The sequence below is a fragment of the Daphnia magna genome, unplaced genomic scaffold (genome assembly GCF_020631705.1).
Source record: "Daphnia magna isolate NIES unplaced genomic scaffold, ASM2063170v1.1 Dm_contigs270, whole genome shotgun sequence".
Lineage (NCBI taxonomy): Eukaryota > Metazoa > Arthropoda > Branchiopoda > Diplostraca > Daphniidae > Daphnia > Daphnia magna.
The window spans coordinates 2820-14889 of record NW_025533212.1 but is presented as its reverse complement, the minus strand read 5'-3'; the positions used below and the strand labels follow the sequence as shown (position 1 = coordinate 14889).

At 42.0% G+C, this 12070-nt stretch overlaps 1 protein-coding gene and 2 pseudogenes across 1 annotated transcript; all 3 read left to right on the top strand.

The window, feature by feature from the left end:
• Window positions 1-27: 27 nt before the first annotated feature.
• Window positions 28-1841, top strand: LOC123468041 (transcription factor IIIB 90 kDa subunit-like). Its single transcript, XM_045167737.1, is given in 8 exon segments — window positions 28-234; window positions 296-600; window positions 679-815; window positions 877-981; window positions 1037-1318; window positions 1321-1418; window positions 1488-1584; window positions 1660-1841. Coding segments are annotated over 7 exon segments (1200 nt in total). The 5' UTR covers window positions 28-234; window positions 296-301.
• Window positions 1842-4438: 2597 nt separating this feature from the next.
• On the top strand, window positions 4439-9739 carry LOC123468040 (annotated as a pseudogene).
• An 18-nt stretch (window positions 9740-9757) lies between these two features.
• LOC123468044 lies at window positions 9758-11669 on the top strand (annotated as a pseudogene).
• The last annotated feature ends 401 nt before the right edge of the window (window positions 11670-12070 follow it).

Genomic DNA, 12070 nt, shown 5'->3' with positions numbered 1-12070 from the left:
ATCGAGTTCGTCTGCTAGGCAAGTCCTTAAGATCCTTCTGTCATATTTGCATAAGTGTCTCAGTTTCTCCTTATTTGATAGGCGAGTCTGGTTACTAAAAAGTTTTTGTAACTTCTTTGAACCATTTCGTAGATATTAACCCACGTGCAGCATGAAGTGTCAAGAAGAGTAACTTTGAAAACAATATTCTAAGTTATCCTGAATGCTGGAGTAGAATCTCTACATTGATCCGAAGTAAATTTCAGCGAGTTCACGTAGCTTACATTGTACACGAGTAATTTTCTCTCTTTTATAGCTAAAAATGTCAAGCAGAGCTTGCCAAAACTGTGGTGGGACAGACATTGATGTCGATCAATCGAGAGGCATCGCAGTTTGTACAAACTGTGGTGTGGTCCTTGAAGAAAATTGCATTGTTTCTGAAGTGCAATTTGAAGAAAATGCTTATGGAGGTGCATCAGCCATTGGACAGTTTGTATCAAATGATAATCAAGGAGGCACAGGATTTATCAACAGCTACCGTGGAGGAAATGGGAAACAATCAAGGGAAATAACTATGAAGAGGGCCAGGGAGAAAATAACAACTATGGGACAACAATTAAAGTAAGTAGTAGTGAATCCTTCTGTAAAGATGAATTGTCATCTGAATAAAATCCTTCTTGTCCTCCCATTCATTTGCAGCCTCAACCAACACTGTATAGATATGGCTGTAAACTTTTACGGTATGGCTCTGGCTCGTCGTTTGACAAATGGCAGGAAGTCTTCTCATGTTGTGGCTGCATGCATATATATAACTTGCCGAATGGAAGGGACTGCCCGTAAGGTTTATTAGATACATCACTGTCTTCATTCACTAACTAGGTAATGATTTATTCTTAGATCTTCTGATAGATATTGCAGATGTTATAGATATTGACGTTTACACACTTGGCCATAATTTCATGCAAATTGCGAAAGCATTTAACTTAAATATTCCATCAGTTGGTGAGTAGTACACTTTTTTATAAGAGATTCATTGTGTAACATATCATATCCTTAGATCCTTGCCTGTACGTCATGCGTTATGCTAATCGAATGAATTTCGGTGATAAAACACACGAGGTGTCCAGGACTGCCTTACGTCTTGTACAGCGGATGAAACGTGATTGGATTCACACTGGTCGACGGCCTTCTGGTCTTTGCGGAGCGGCATTACTGATTGCTGCTCGAATTCACGGCTTTAATCGAACAGTGCTCGATGTTATCAAAGAAGTCAAGGTCCACGAGAACACCGTACGCAAACGCATGCAAGAGTTTGGCGAAACCGCTTCAAGTAGTCTGACTTAGAAGAGTTCATGCAAGTAGATCTGGAAGAAGAGCATGATCCTCCAGCCTTTCTTAAATCGCGTAAGAAGGACAGAAGTGACAAAGTCGAAGAAGAGGTAGTGCAAAGTGTTCTTTTCCCCAAAGCTTCTTTTACGTAACCATCTCTTAATAAAAAATTCTACCAGGCGACGGAAGAAATGGTTAAGCTAGAGGAAGAGATTAATCGGCAGATTGCTTTGAGTCTGGCAAAGAAACGAGGACCTTGGGCGAAATATTCAAAAGGTGTGTCCACTCTTCACGTTTTGATAGTAGCAGTTTTAAATAAAACGTTTGACATTGTATTTTGTTTTGTTTCAGAGGCGCTTCAACAGCCAGTCTCTCCTGCTTCGTGTACCAGTGGAATAAGTAGTCCATCCGCGGACCCTGAGGTGGATGACGTTATTGCAGACATGACAATGACAGCCGTCAAGGAATGTCTGACTCCCACTGAAGTGGCCGCCGTAAGAGGCGAACACCTTACCCACTGCCGGTACAACTGATCCCGGGGCAGACGGAGTCTGCTTTAATGCCTCCTCCTGGTGCCACATATCTGCAACTGCGACATCATCTCAGTATGAGCGATACATTTTTATTCATCTGAGCTGTTTTAGTTTTACACACTTTTTTCAGGGCCTTCACTACTGGCCAGCCTTGGTATTTTTTCTGGGATCCGGGGAGAAGGGAAGAGATCAGCAAAGAGGAGGCCGCTTACCTCCGATTCGGGAGAACTTGATTTGGAGGGAATTGATGACTCGGAGATGGATACATATATTAAAACAGAGGACGAGGCGAAGATGACTAGTGACATGTGGATGGCCCTGAATGGAGAATTTATGAAAGAGTTAGAAGGTTCTAAAAGAAAGTTCTTTTTCTTTTTTTTGTGCTTTTTTGTTTGATTATTCACTGTCCTAACCGCGTTTACTCTTAACAGCAAAACAGAAAAGAAGAGCGGAAGAAGAGGAAGAAAAACAGAAAAGGGGCGAAAGCAAAGTAACGGTATGCTCGGCGGCAACCGCAATCTTATTCAGGTGCCACCCCAGGTACGCCTTGATCTTTCTTTTCCTTGCTTCTCTCAGCTAATTAAATATCTTCTGTTTCCAGGCGAAGCGATCGGTAAAATGTTGGTTGGCAAGCGGATTTCAACAAGATCAATTACGAAAAGTTGAAGGACTTGGATTTTTCTTTTGCCCCAACATCGTCCGTTTCCAATTCAGTTCCTTCGACATCGGCAGTTATTTCTGAACCGGCAGTAGAATCCGTTGTGCCATCTTCAACGTCAACTAGATCTGGGTATGCGAATGTGAATATTGATGTCTCGATTCTACATTTCTTAATTTAATTATCGTTTGACCAGCGGGAGCCAGGGTAAATTTGTCGGCTGTGAAGCCCAGAGGACCCACTGCCTTGAAATCCGAAACGAGGCCCTGAAAGGGAAACTACAACCGCCTTCTCCAACGCCACCTCCTCCCCAACAGGAAGATGTATACGAGGAAGAGGAAGAAAGAAGAGGATGAAATACAGTCTGTTGAAACCTACTCAATAGCTTTCATGGAGATGGAGGCTACGGTGGCGACTACGACGAATACTAGCCATTGTAGGATACCGTATAACAAACTGTAACACAATTATTATTATTTTCTCACCACGTCAATTTTTCTCACCTCTTTCATTTTGTTTCATCAGCCCTTTTATTTAACCGTTGAATATGTGAATGTGCAAATGAAAGTAAGTACTCAAGCTGACAGCTTGACGGTTCCTTCCTCACTGCTGTTCTTCTCTTTAGTATTACTCACTAGAGGTCGAGCGGTTTTTCTCTTTAAAAAAGGGGACCAATCTCACACGACACATCCCCAATGCCCATTGACCGAAATTTTAGTATACAACCATTGGTACAGCTACCGTATACCCAATTGCGGTATCTAATAAAAGAAAATGAAGTTTTTCTCCTAACTTAGGAACTAGAACATTGTCATTGTCCTAACGACTGATTGTTCTCCCTCAACATATCGCTGCCTCCGCTATTCTTGTGACATAGAGCGCCACACGATCATTAATGTATCGTTTGCGTATGTACAAAGACCCTGCAGGTTTTGCTTTCTTTTGTTTCTTTTCAACGCTCCACTTGTTAGCTGATTGTATGGTATGCGACGGTCGATAGAACTGGACTGCACTGACAGTTTTCAGCACGGGAAACAAGTTCACGTTGACAGGTTATGTATCTACGATTCATAGCTACATCGATTTTTTTCTTAGTGCCGACAATCAGAAACGTGATCAAGATAAGCATCTCTAAAAATCGATGTTAATCACTAATAACGTACCATGCAACTTTGATAGAGACCCATACCGTTATTTACGAGGAGAAAAACTTTCCTTTGTATTTCTATTTCACTCACGTGGTTCTCAAGTTATTCTCAGGCCGGAATGAATCAGGATTAGGAGAAAAAGAATACTGCTGGCCTGAAACCTAGTCTCCATACCATCAATATACAGTTGCTCAGGTCAACAGAATACATCGATAGTTTTTGTTAAAAAAAAAGACGAGTTGCATATTGGGCATGTGACACGAATACTGCATCGTATAACTTGTGTTTCTGTCATCTGTCAATGAGAGAGACAGCAATCTACTGTACACAAGGAACTCAATATGAATTCTTTCAATGAAGAAAGACAGTTGAACCACCACATCTTGATAGCAAAGAAAAAGCCAAGAAAAGTTAGACGGGGGTAGTGCAACGTCTACTGCAAACACTTGAGACCTTCGATTTTCTTTTCTCTTTTATAGTTTCACTGCATCATGTACTTACAGCAGAGTGCCACCCATTTTTTATGAGAATAAACATACTAAGACGGGGTTTTCCCACAATTTTTAAAGAATGTACAGCAAAATAATTATCTAATTTCGATTCATTTGACTTACTTTTCTTAGCGTAGGTTTGCCAGAAAAAGATTGGAAAAACAGATATCCTTCAGAGAAAGGACACCCACCCATGGTTTCGAACGGGTCGCGTGGCTATAGCGCCACCTCAGCATTGTTAGTTACTAGTGCGTAGAATTGTAAGTCTCCGAACAGAAGCAAAGCCCAGCAGAGTAGTAGATGGCCAACGATGAGCGGAAGGAAGACACACAAAAGACCGCTGTCGATGAATTTATTCCAGCCAACTCGTTAGCCAGGGACTTGTTTGTTTTTTGTTTGTTTTAAGCACAGCACTTTGTTTGGTTTCTGTGACGCTCCTCCGCGTTTGTAGAAAATCATCGAAATGGCCCTGGGTGATAAAAAAGGATACCCTCACACAAGATATTCACGGTAAACGAACCGTTTAGTTTACGCTATTTCTGTATGGTTATGCACAAGCGGCTTTAATGTCAATGCTTGTGTGTATGCGTGTTTACCCCGTTAAATTGGGCGTATCCAGTTTGAGGATTGCACAACTTAATTGTTTATGAGAAAATGGCAACAGAGAAATAATTGTTTCTCATTTTACAGAGAGTGTCAGAAATGTACTTGGTAAACATGTCAAAATCACAGAAAGGAGGGCTGTTCGGATGGGAAACTAAAGGAGATAAAATGGAAAATAGAATTCTTGTAAGCATTTCTTTTAAATTGCTGCCGTGGTTGCCCATTGTTACATGCTATTTGTTGTTCCACCAGGGTTTTACTCCATGTCGACTATTTGTGTTTACTCCAAAAATCGAAAAAGATTGATTTAAATCTCCATTACCTTGACTTGCAATCAATTGAAAGCAAGAAGCCCCAGGTATCGACCTGTTTTTTTCCATTTCTCTTTTCTTCTCTAATCTGCTAAACACTGACTGATTCTTTGTATTCTAGCTTACCTTGTCAACAATGGACAAGGTATATTCCTTCCACACCCAAGAGGAACTGAACCAAACCTCTGATTCTCTGATCACTGCCATAGTCACTGCAATTAGTGACTTGTTTCAGGGATTTCCAATTGAGTAAATCTTTGATTATTATGTATAGTTCACTTGCTAAATCATTTGTTTACTCTCACAAAACCTCAGTCAAGTGGTACGACGTATTGAAGTTAGTCCGGTAGGTCGAATGGAGAACCTTTCCAATCTCCTTCGTGGTTCCAATAGCGAAACTGAATTAAGCATTCCGTGCGAAACTTCTCGTCAATATGCTTGTATGTGTGATTACTACGGATTACCGTATCGAGAAGAAGTGGCTTGGGTAAAAATATTCAATTCATAACATATACGTTCCGATAGTAGTTTGCAAAGTTATTTTGAAAAATTTGTCAGGATGTGGATACGATCTACATGTCACACAACTCGAAAGAGTTGAATCTTCGAGATTTTGACCATTTAGATCCCAAGTGAGCTTTTTTTTTAAATTTCGTTTGATCTAAAAAAAAAAAACACTTTCTCACGTAATGAATTTATTTAATTCTTAGGGATTTAATTCCTATCATCGCTGCCTTGGAGCTCAATTCTTTTTCTTGCAGTTCCGTTGCAGTCATTGGCAGCTCGTCACACGAGTGCTCGGAACGACTCTTGGCCGTGCTTAAGAAATCGACCACTCTCGAAGAGATCTATGTTGACAATGCTGGCTTGGGTAAGGCACGAAATAGTAATCCTTCGTAATCAATCATGAGCTCAATAAAATAAATTTTCCCCTTCTCCTGTTCTTTCCAGGGATTTTTGCCAACAAGCTTAGCATGGCTATCATATCGAATTCAAACAGCTCACTTTCACGGGATCGACTTGTCGCACAATCTCATCAAAGATCGTGGTATCCATACACTTCACGTCTGTTATTTGCCTTTTCTCTTTTTGGTTTTAATAATTTTATTTATTTATTTATTTTTTCATTTTCTTGATTTAATTTTGTTTTCTACTGCACCTTTAATTTATATGCCTTGCATACAGGCATTACTTAGCCTATGCGGTTTCCTGGCAAAGCTAGACAAGGTCAAAGATTTCCTAGATAAGCCTCTGTGTGGCTTACTTTTCGGTCCTAATTCTTTGCTTGAATTTGTCGTTGAAAATAATGTCTATCGTGCGTCACGCCTTTTTTACATTGGCGGCTGTGTTTAGTTCGTTTTTGTGTGACTGAAGAACGGAATGAGTTTTGGTATAATGACTCACTCTATTCAGGTTCATCTTATTTACGCTCTACCCGATTCACGTTTTACAGGCTCCGCACATCTCAGTTCGTCACTGTCGCTAGCTCACCGTGGTCCAGTGAAGCTCTCGCTATCCTACATGGCTAACGGGAAGGCTGGTTCAAGAGTGCTCTTGTCCTCAACAAATGCATGGCTTCGTCCTTGCAACATCTAGATTTGAGCAATAATGTGGCCAAAGATGACATCAATGTAAAGAAACGTTGTAAAACTAATATGCGTTGTACAATGATTTAAAAATTTTTCCATTTTATAGACGATTTGTCTTCTCAACCTGAATGTGCGCTGACATTTCTAAATTTATCAAGCACTGACATCGCACTAGAACCGGTAAACAGCTCTCACGCTATTATTTTATCAAATGACGACATTTTATATCAATTCAATGACGCATATAGATATTTGGTGCTCTATTACGAGGAGGAACCACTTATCTTCGTCATTTAGATTTATCGAAAAACTATTTCTGCTGTAGCAGCATAAAGAACTGCCACCATCCTTCAAGCAGTACTTCCACTTCCGCTCTGGCTTTACGGACCATTATCCTTTCTCTACATTGTAAAATTGCCTGAAGCATTAAAGTAAGTTAACTTCGGTCGTTATGGAAAACATCCTTTTGTGCCATGATCATCCGAATAAACCTGCTTCTGATCTTTAGGAATCTTCTCCTTGGTCTGGCGTGCAACGAGTCCATCGATAATGTCACGTTAGATCCGAGCAACATATTAGGCAATGGTGGATGCCACGTTCTTGAGTCTGCATTCATGGTGGGTTCGGTGTGTCTCGACTTTGGACACAAGCGACAACAGGATTGATGTGGAGCTGGAGTCTTACTCTCAATCAGTCGGAATAAGTCCATGAAGAAGCTGATCCCCAATAAAAACTTCCAAAACATGAAATCAAAACATGCTACCACCGTCATCGATGCCTTCATGCATCTCTTGCAGGTCAGCTCCATATATTTAATGCCGCTAAGTTTGGTGCAATTTGCTTATGAACAGGAAGAGGATCACGCGTTATTGAGGCATTAAGTTTGGTGGATTGCAAGTTGAAGAGTGAACCAGTGTAGTTTAATCAACGGCAGTTGGAAGTAATCAATCGTTGCAGCATCTTGACCTTAAGTATTTCAGCATTTTAATTCTTAATTATTTATTTATTAATTATTTTGGTGGATAGTCTTAAATACATTTATTTGTATCTTTTTCCACTTATAGCGGTAATTACATGGGTGATCCAGGCGTCTCGTCTCCTCTCCAAAGCCTTACAGATCAATACGTCCCTAAAAGCGCTATCGATTGACCGCAATAGCATCACCGTCCATGGTTACAGTGATATCGCCTACGACTAGAAAGGTAAAGCAATCCGATTTACTTGAGCAACACATTAGCACCTCCATGAAAATATACATCTCTCCTCCACCTCCCCTTTTTTTTGTTTTTGGTTGACATTGTTCCTTACCTTCTGCTTTGTTCTATTCCCTTCATATAGTAACCGGACTCCCGAGGTGTCTATCCTACCCGCTGCACGACATAATGGTAGCCGCTAAGACGGGCACTGACTAAAGTCGACATTCTTTGGAAGCAAATACAGGAAGCATTACAGCGCAACATGTCGCTTATTGGTCCCTCGCCCAACGGGACTTCGGCTTCCGTCCGTTCGCATCAAAAGGGTGAAACAACGCATACAATACTTCTCAGAATCAGCTGTTGGATCGGCTTATCATTCAAGTGAATGAGGCCATTCGTACCTCCAGAGGCAGGGGCAGTGAGGGTAGGGCGGTGATATCGAAATCGCGCGAAATCTGCTAGTCGACGCCCACTCCGCAAAAGAGGTAGTGTTTGAACAACATCAAACGTCGCGCAATCGTGAAATCTCTAAAATTACCGATTCTTTCTGTCAGCTTCTCGGAAAACTTGTGTCCAGCGTTGAAGTGGCTCAGGATAACATATCTTTGAGTTCGGCTGACGAAGCCAATGGTCGAAGAGCTACAGGCATTGCTTACCCTCTCACTTTACAAAGCATCGGCGATAATTTGTGGCATTGCGCTCTTCAGCACTGTAACACTGTCACGAGCAATTCGTGTGTCTCTGATCAGCTAAGAAAATCGATCGAGAGCCGCAATCCTTTTTCCCCGTCAGCGTAATCCGGAAAGCCGTGATGGAGAAACGCCACTATACGTTGACGGAGAAGTTTGACGAGTTATCGACAGCACTCTGCCGTACAGTCTCCGAGAAACGTCATGGATGAAGTTGTTCAATCTTGACGAACATCTTTAAAACCTGGTATCATCTTTATTATCTGACATTCTTATCAACCTTGGATTGTTTGATTAACGTATTATTATATCGTTTGAGGCGGGAGATTCCAACGTCACCCTAGATTGTAAAAACGTTCGTCCACGCCAGATGTACTTCAAATCCCGAACACGAATCAACTCAGAAATGAACACCCAACGTGGCGAAGATGAATCTGAAGACACGATCGATCAACAATCGGATCGCTCTCAGTGGTAAGTTTTCTCTCTCTCACTTTTCGTCATTTTCGAATCTCCATAACATTTCTAACTAACGTGAAACTCAAAACTTGAACGCTTCTAATAAGTTGGAATACCTCAATCTCGTAAGTGGTTGCATGGGTTTGACTTTCTCAAAGCTTCCTTGTGTAATTAGTTTTTAATCAGACCAATCTGATTACTTTTACAGGCAAATACCAGTGGCAAGCAAACGAAGGAATCTGTTGAGTCGAAAATTGCGACCAAAGTCGACGGTTGGCATGGGTCGAAGGTGCTTCTGCTGATGACATTCCTGATCTCATTCCCCCGTTGAATGAGCAACTCTCTGGCATTCATCACCAGGGTGAAGATCCTCCTGACGCAAATGAAGAAGAGCCCGGTGTCAATGTCGACGAATCTCAGGCAGATGTCTCCAGAAAGTCGGCTCCCTTAAAACATTTGGGGTTTAAGCCGCCCCAAAAAACCTAAAACTCGGTTGCCTACTCGAAGCGCCGCCGCTTTGCGCGCGTCGGCAATTCAGAGACCGCGTCGCAAGAAAGCTTGGACGTAGAAGGAGATCTTAGCCAAGGAAGCTGGACGTTTTTTCACACGACTACAATGGCAACACAACAGGTGACGATAATGATAACAAACATACTTTTCAAAGCTAATTTTCAGTTCTTTGCTCATTATTTTATTTCACTACTATTTTTATATTTTATTTTATTTTTTACTGCAACAGGCGGTAGCAGCGTAAGTTTAGGTAGTAAGCCGGATGCGAGGTAGTTTGGGCAGTGTCAGTAGCGCCGAATTGGGTTCGCCCTCAGTAGAAAGCATGTCGGCCGAAAGCAATCGATGCACCAGTTCTGTGGCTGGTGACAAATTAGCGAGGGAGGTTGGCAGTAGCAGGGAGGAGCTCACTCTCGATGAAGACGCTGTCAAATCAAAAGGAGAAACGTAAGAGCGAGGATGATTTGTCCTCGGTACTAAGGCGAAAGCGAAAGATTCTGGGTAAATTATTTGCTAATTGTGCAAACATTTTGAATGGGTTTATAATGGCTGTCGTTGTTATTCTCATCGTTTCCTCCCAGCCGTGACGAATGGGAGTTAGATTGTTGTCTTCCATATTCAGGAAAAATCCGAGTCCCTCTCCGACGGGCGATGGTTCGCCGTCGCCAGCACCTAGCAAATCTCCCCTGTGGCGAAAACCAAACTCGCATCGGTGACAAAGGAGCCAGAATCTGAATCAAAGCCAGTTGAAGATGAAGCTGAACCTGCCGGGCCCAAACGATCTGCTATTCCATCCAAATTGGGTATCGGTGTCGGAGGCAATGTCCTTGCCGAGATGAAAGCCAGACAGGAGCGCCGAATATCTGGCATACTGCACAAGCAGAATCCGGAAGAGTCTGATCTCGAGCGAGCGCATGGAAAACCGGAGCCTAATAAAGCCAATAATTTGTCACCGAATCCTCTCAGGGGGAATCAGACTGCGACCAACTCCCTCACACGCCAGAAGAACAACAGAGCCACCGAAATTGCCCGAAAGAAATAATGTCTGATTTATTCGACCAATCAGGGCTAGAGGAAGTGGAATCAGACCGAAACAAACCAGCCAACCCCACTAACCGGCTTCCGGGCTCCGCCAGAGGTGGTGCCGATGAACCAGAAACAGCCAAATTAGAGGATAAATCGAATGCGTTAAATCAGATAAGATTGAGGCTACCAGTGCGGTGGTGGACGATTCACCGTCACCCGATCCATCGGGCGACGCAAAAGCTAATCCGCTAAGTGAGTACGACGCGTTCTACTGGAATCAACGTGACAGATCCGCTCAAATCGCCCAATAATGGCGATTCTAACGCAGAAAACAAGATGATTCGAGAACTCTCTGACTAAATTAAAGCCTCCTCCCCTAGCCCCCAAGCCTAGACCTTGGTTCAATCGTCATCTGACAAGAAAACCGGTAACTTGGATCAACTCTAAACTATTTAATTTATGAAATGTCATTAAATTTTATTTAATCTTGTTAATAGACGACATTGATGCAGCCGATGCTGCAAAAGAAAATGACGCAAAGAGGCTGTGAATGAGCAAAGTTCGAGCCACATGGCAGCAGCCGTCAATTTAACAATTCAGGCTCTGTAAGTTGGGGAGAATGTGATGGCAGGTTTCCTTAGTTTACCTGGTTTCTGCATGCTTAGCATAGTTTAGTTAGTCTCTCTTTATTTCCCTAAATTCCGTTGGATTTTGTGAATGATTTCCTTTATTTTATACTCGAACCTTTTTTGTTTTCTCCTTGTCCCATCTTCCACCTTCCAATAGATGTTGTCCGCCGTAGCAACAACATTCGCATGAGGTAAATTCTTTGAATGTTTCATTCCTGTTGCACGCGTTTGCGGCTCGGATCATTAATAACATTCCTTTACTTGCTAAGGAACAGGACGGACTTCCAGTTGAATTCTTGGAGTCCAAAGACGGTGGATGAGAACAAGCATATGGACAAGATTCTCTGAGTTCCATTGCATTCCTCACTAACCAACAGGCTACGCTTCCACAACAACAACAGCCTTTGATTTCCCAGCAATCCCCAGCGTCTTTGATTTTAAACAACTTTTCACTAGAAGACGCCGTCGACGTATAAGGCAATCAATTGATCATGACGATGGACCATTCAATCAATTAGGTTGATAGCTGCCAATTGATGATGTCGGCACTCCGTTGCTGTGAATTCTATCTTCTTACCATATATTTCGCATTCATATTTTAATCTATATATCAACCGTATTTGTCGAAATTCAGTCGTGTGATTTCTTCATCCTCTTTTAGATTCTCTTGTTTTCAGCCTCCTCTTTAAGCCAAGTCGATACATCGATTCAAATTCCAACCTGCCCCCGATGAAAAACTTTTCGTATTACTTCACGAAAGTATCGAACATATTGATAGTGAGTGCACAATGATTTCCCGACATCCGTTGTCCACCATTTTTTTCCAACATGTTAATTCTTTTTCGTTTGTATCTTGACTGTGTCATATCGTCTTGTCTTTTTTCTCCCGTTTCTGTGACCTTTTCCAGGAATTTCTTTTTAAA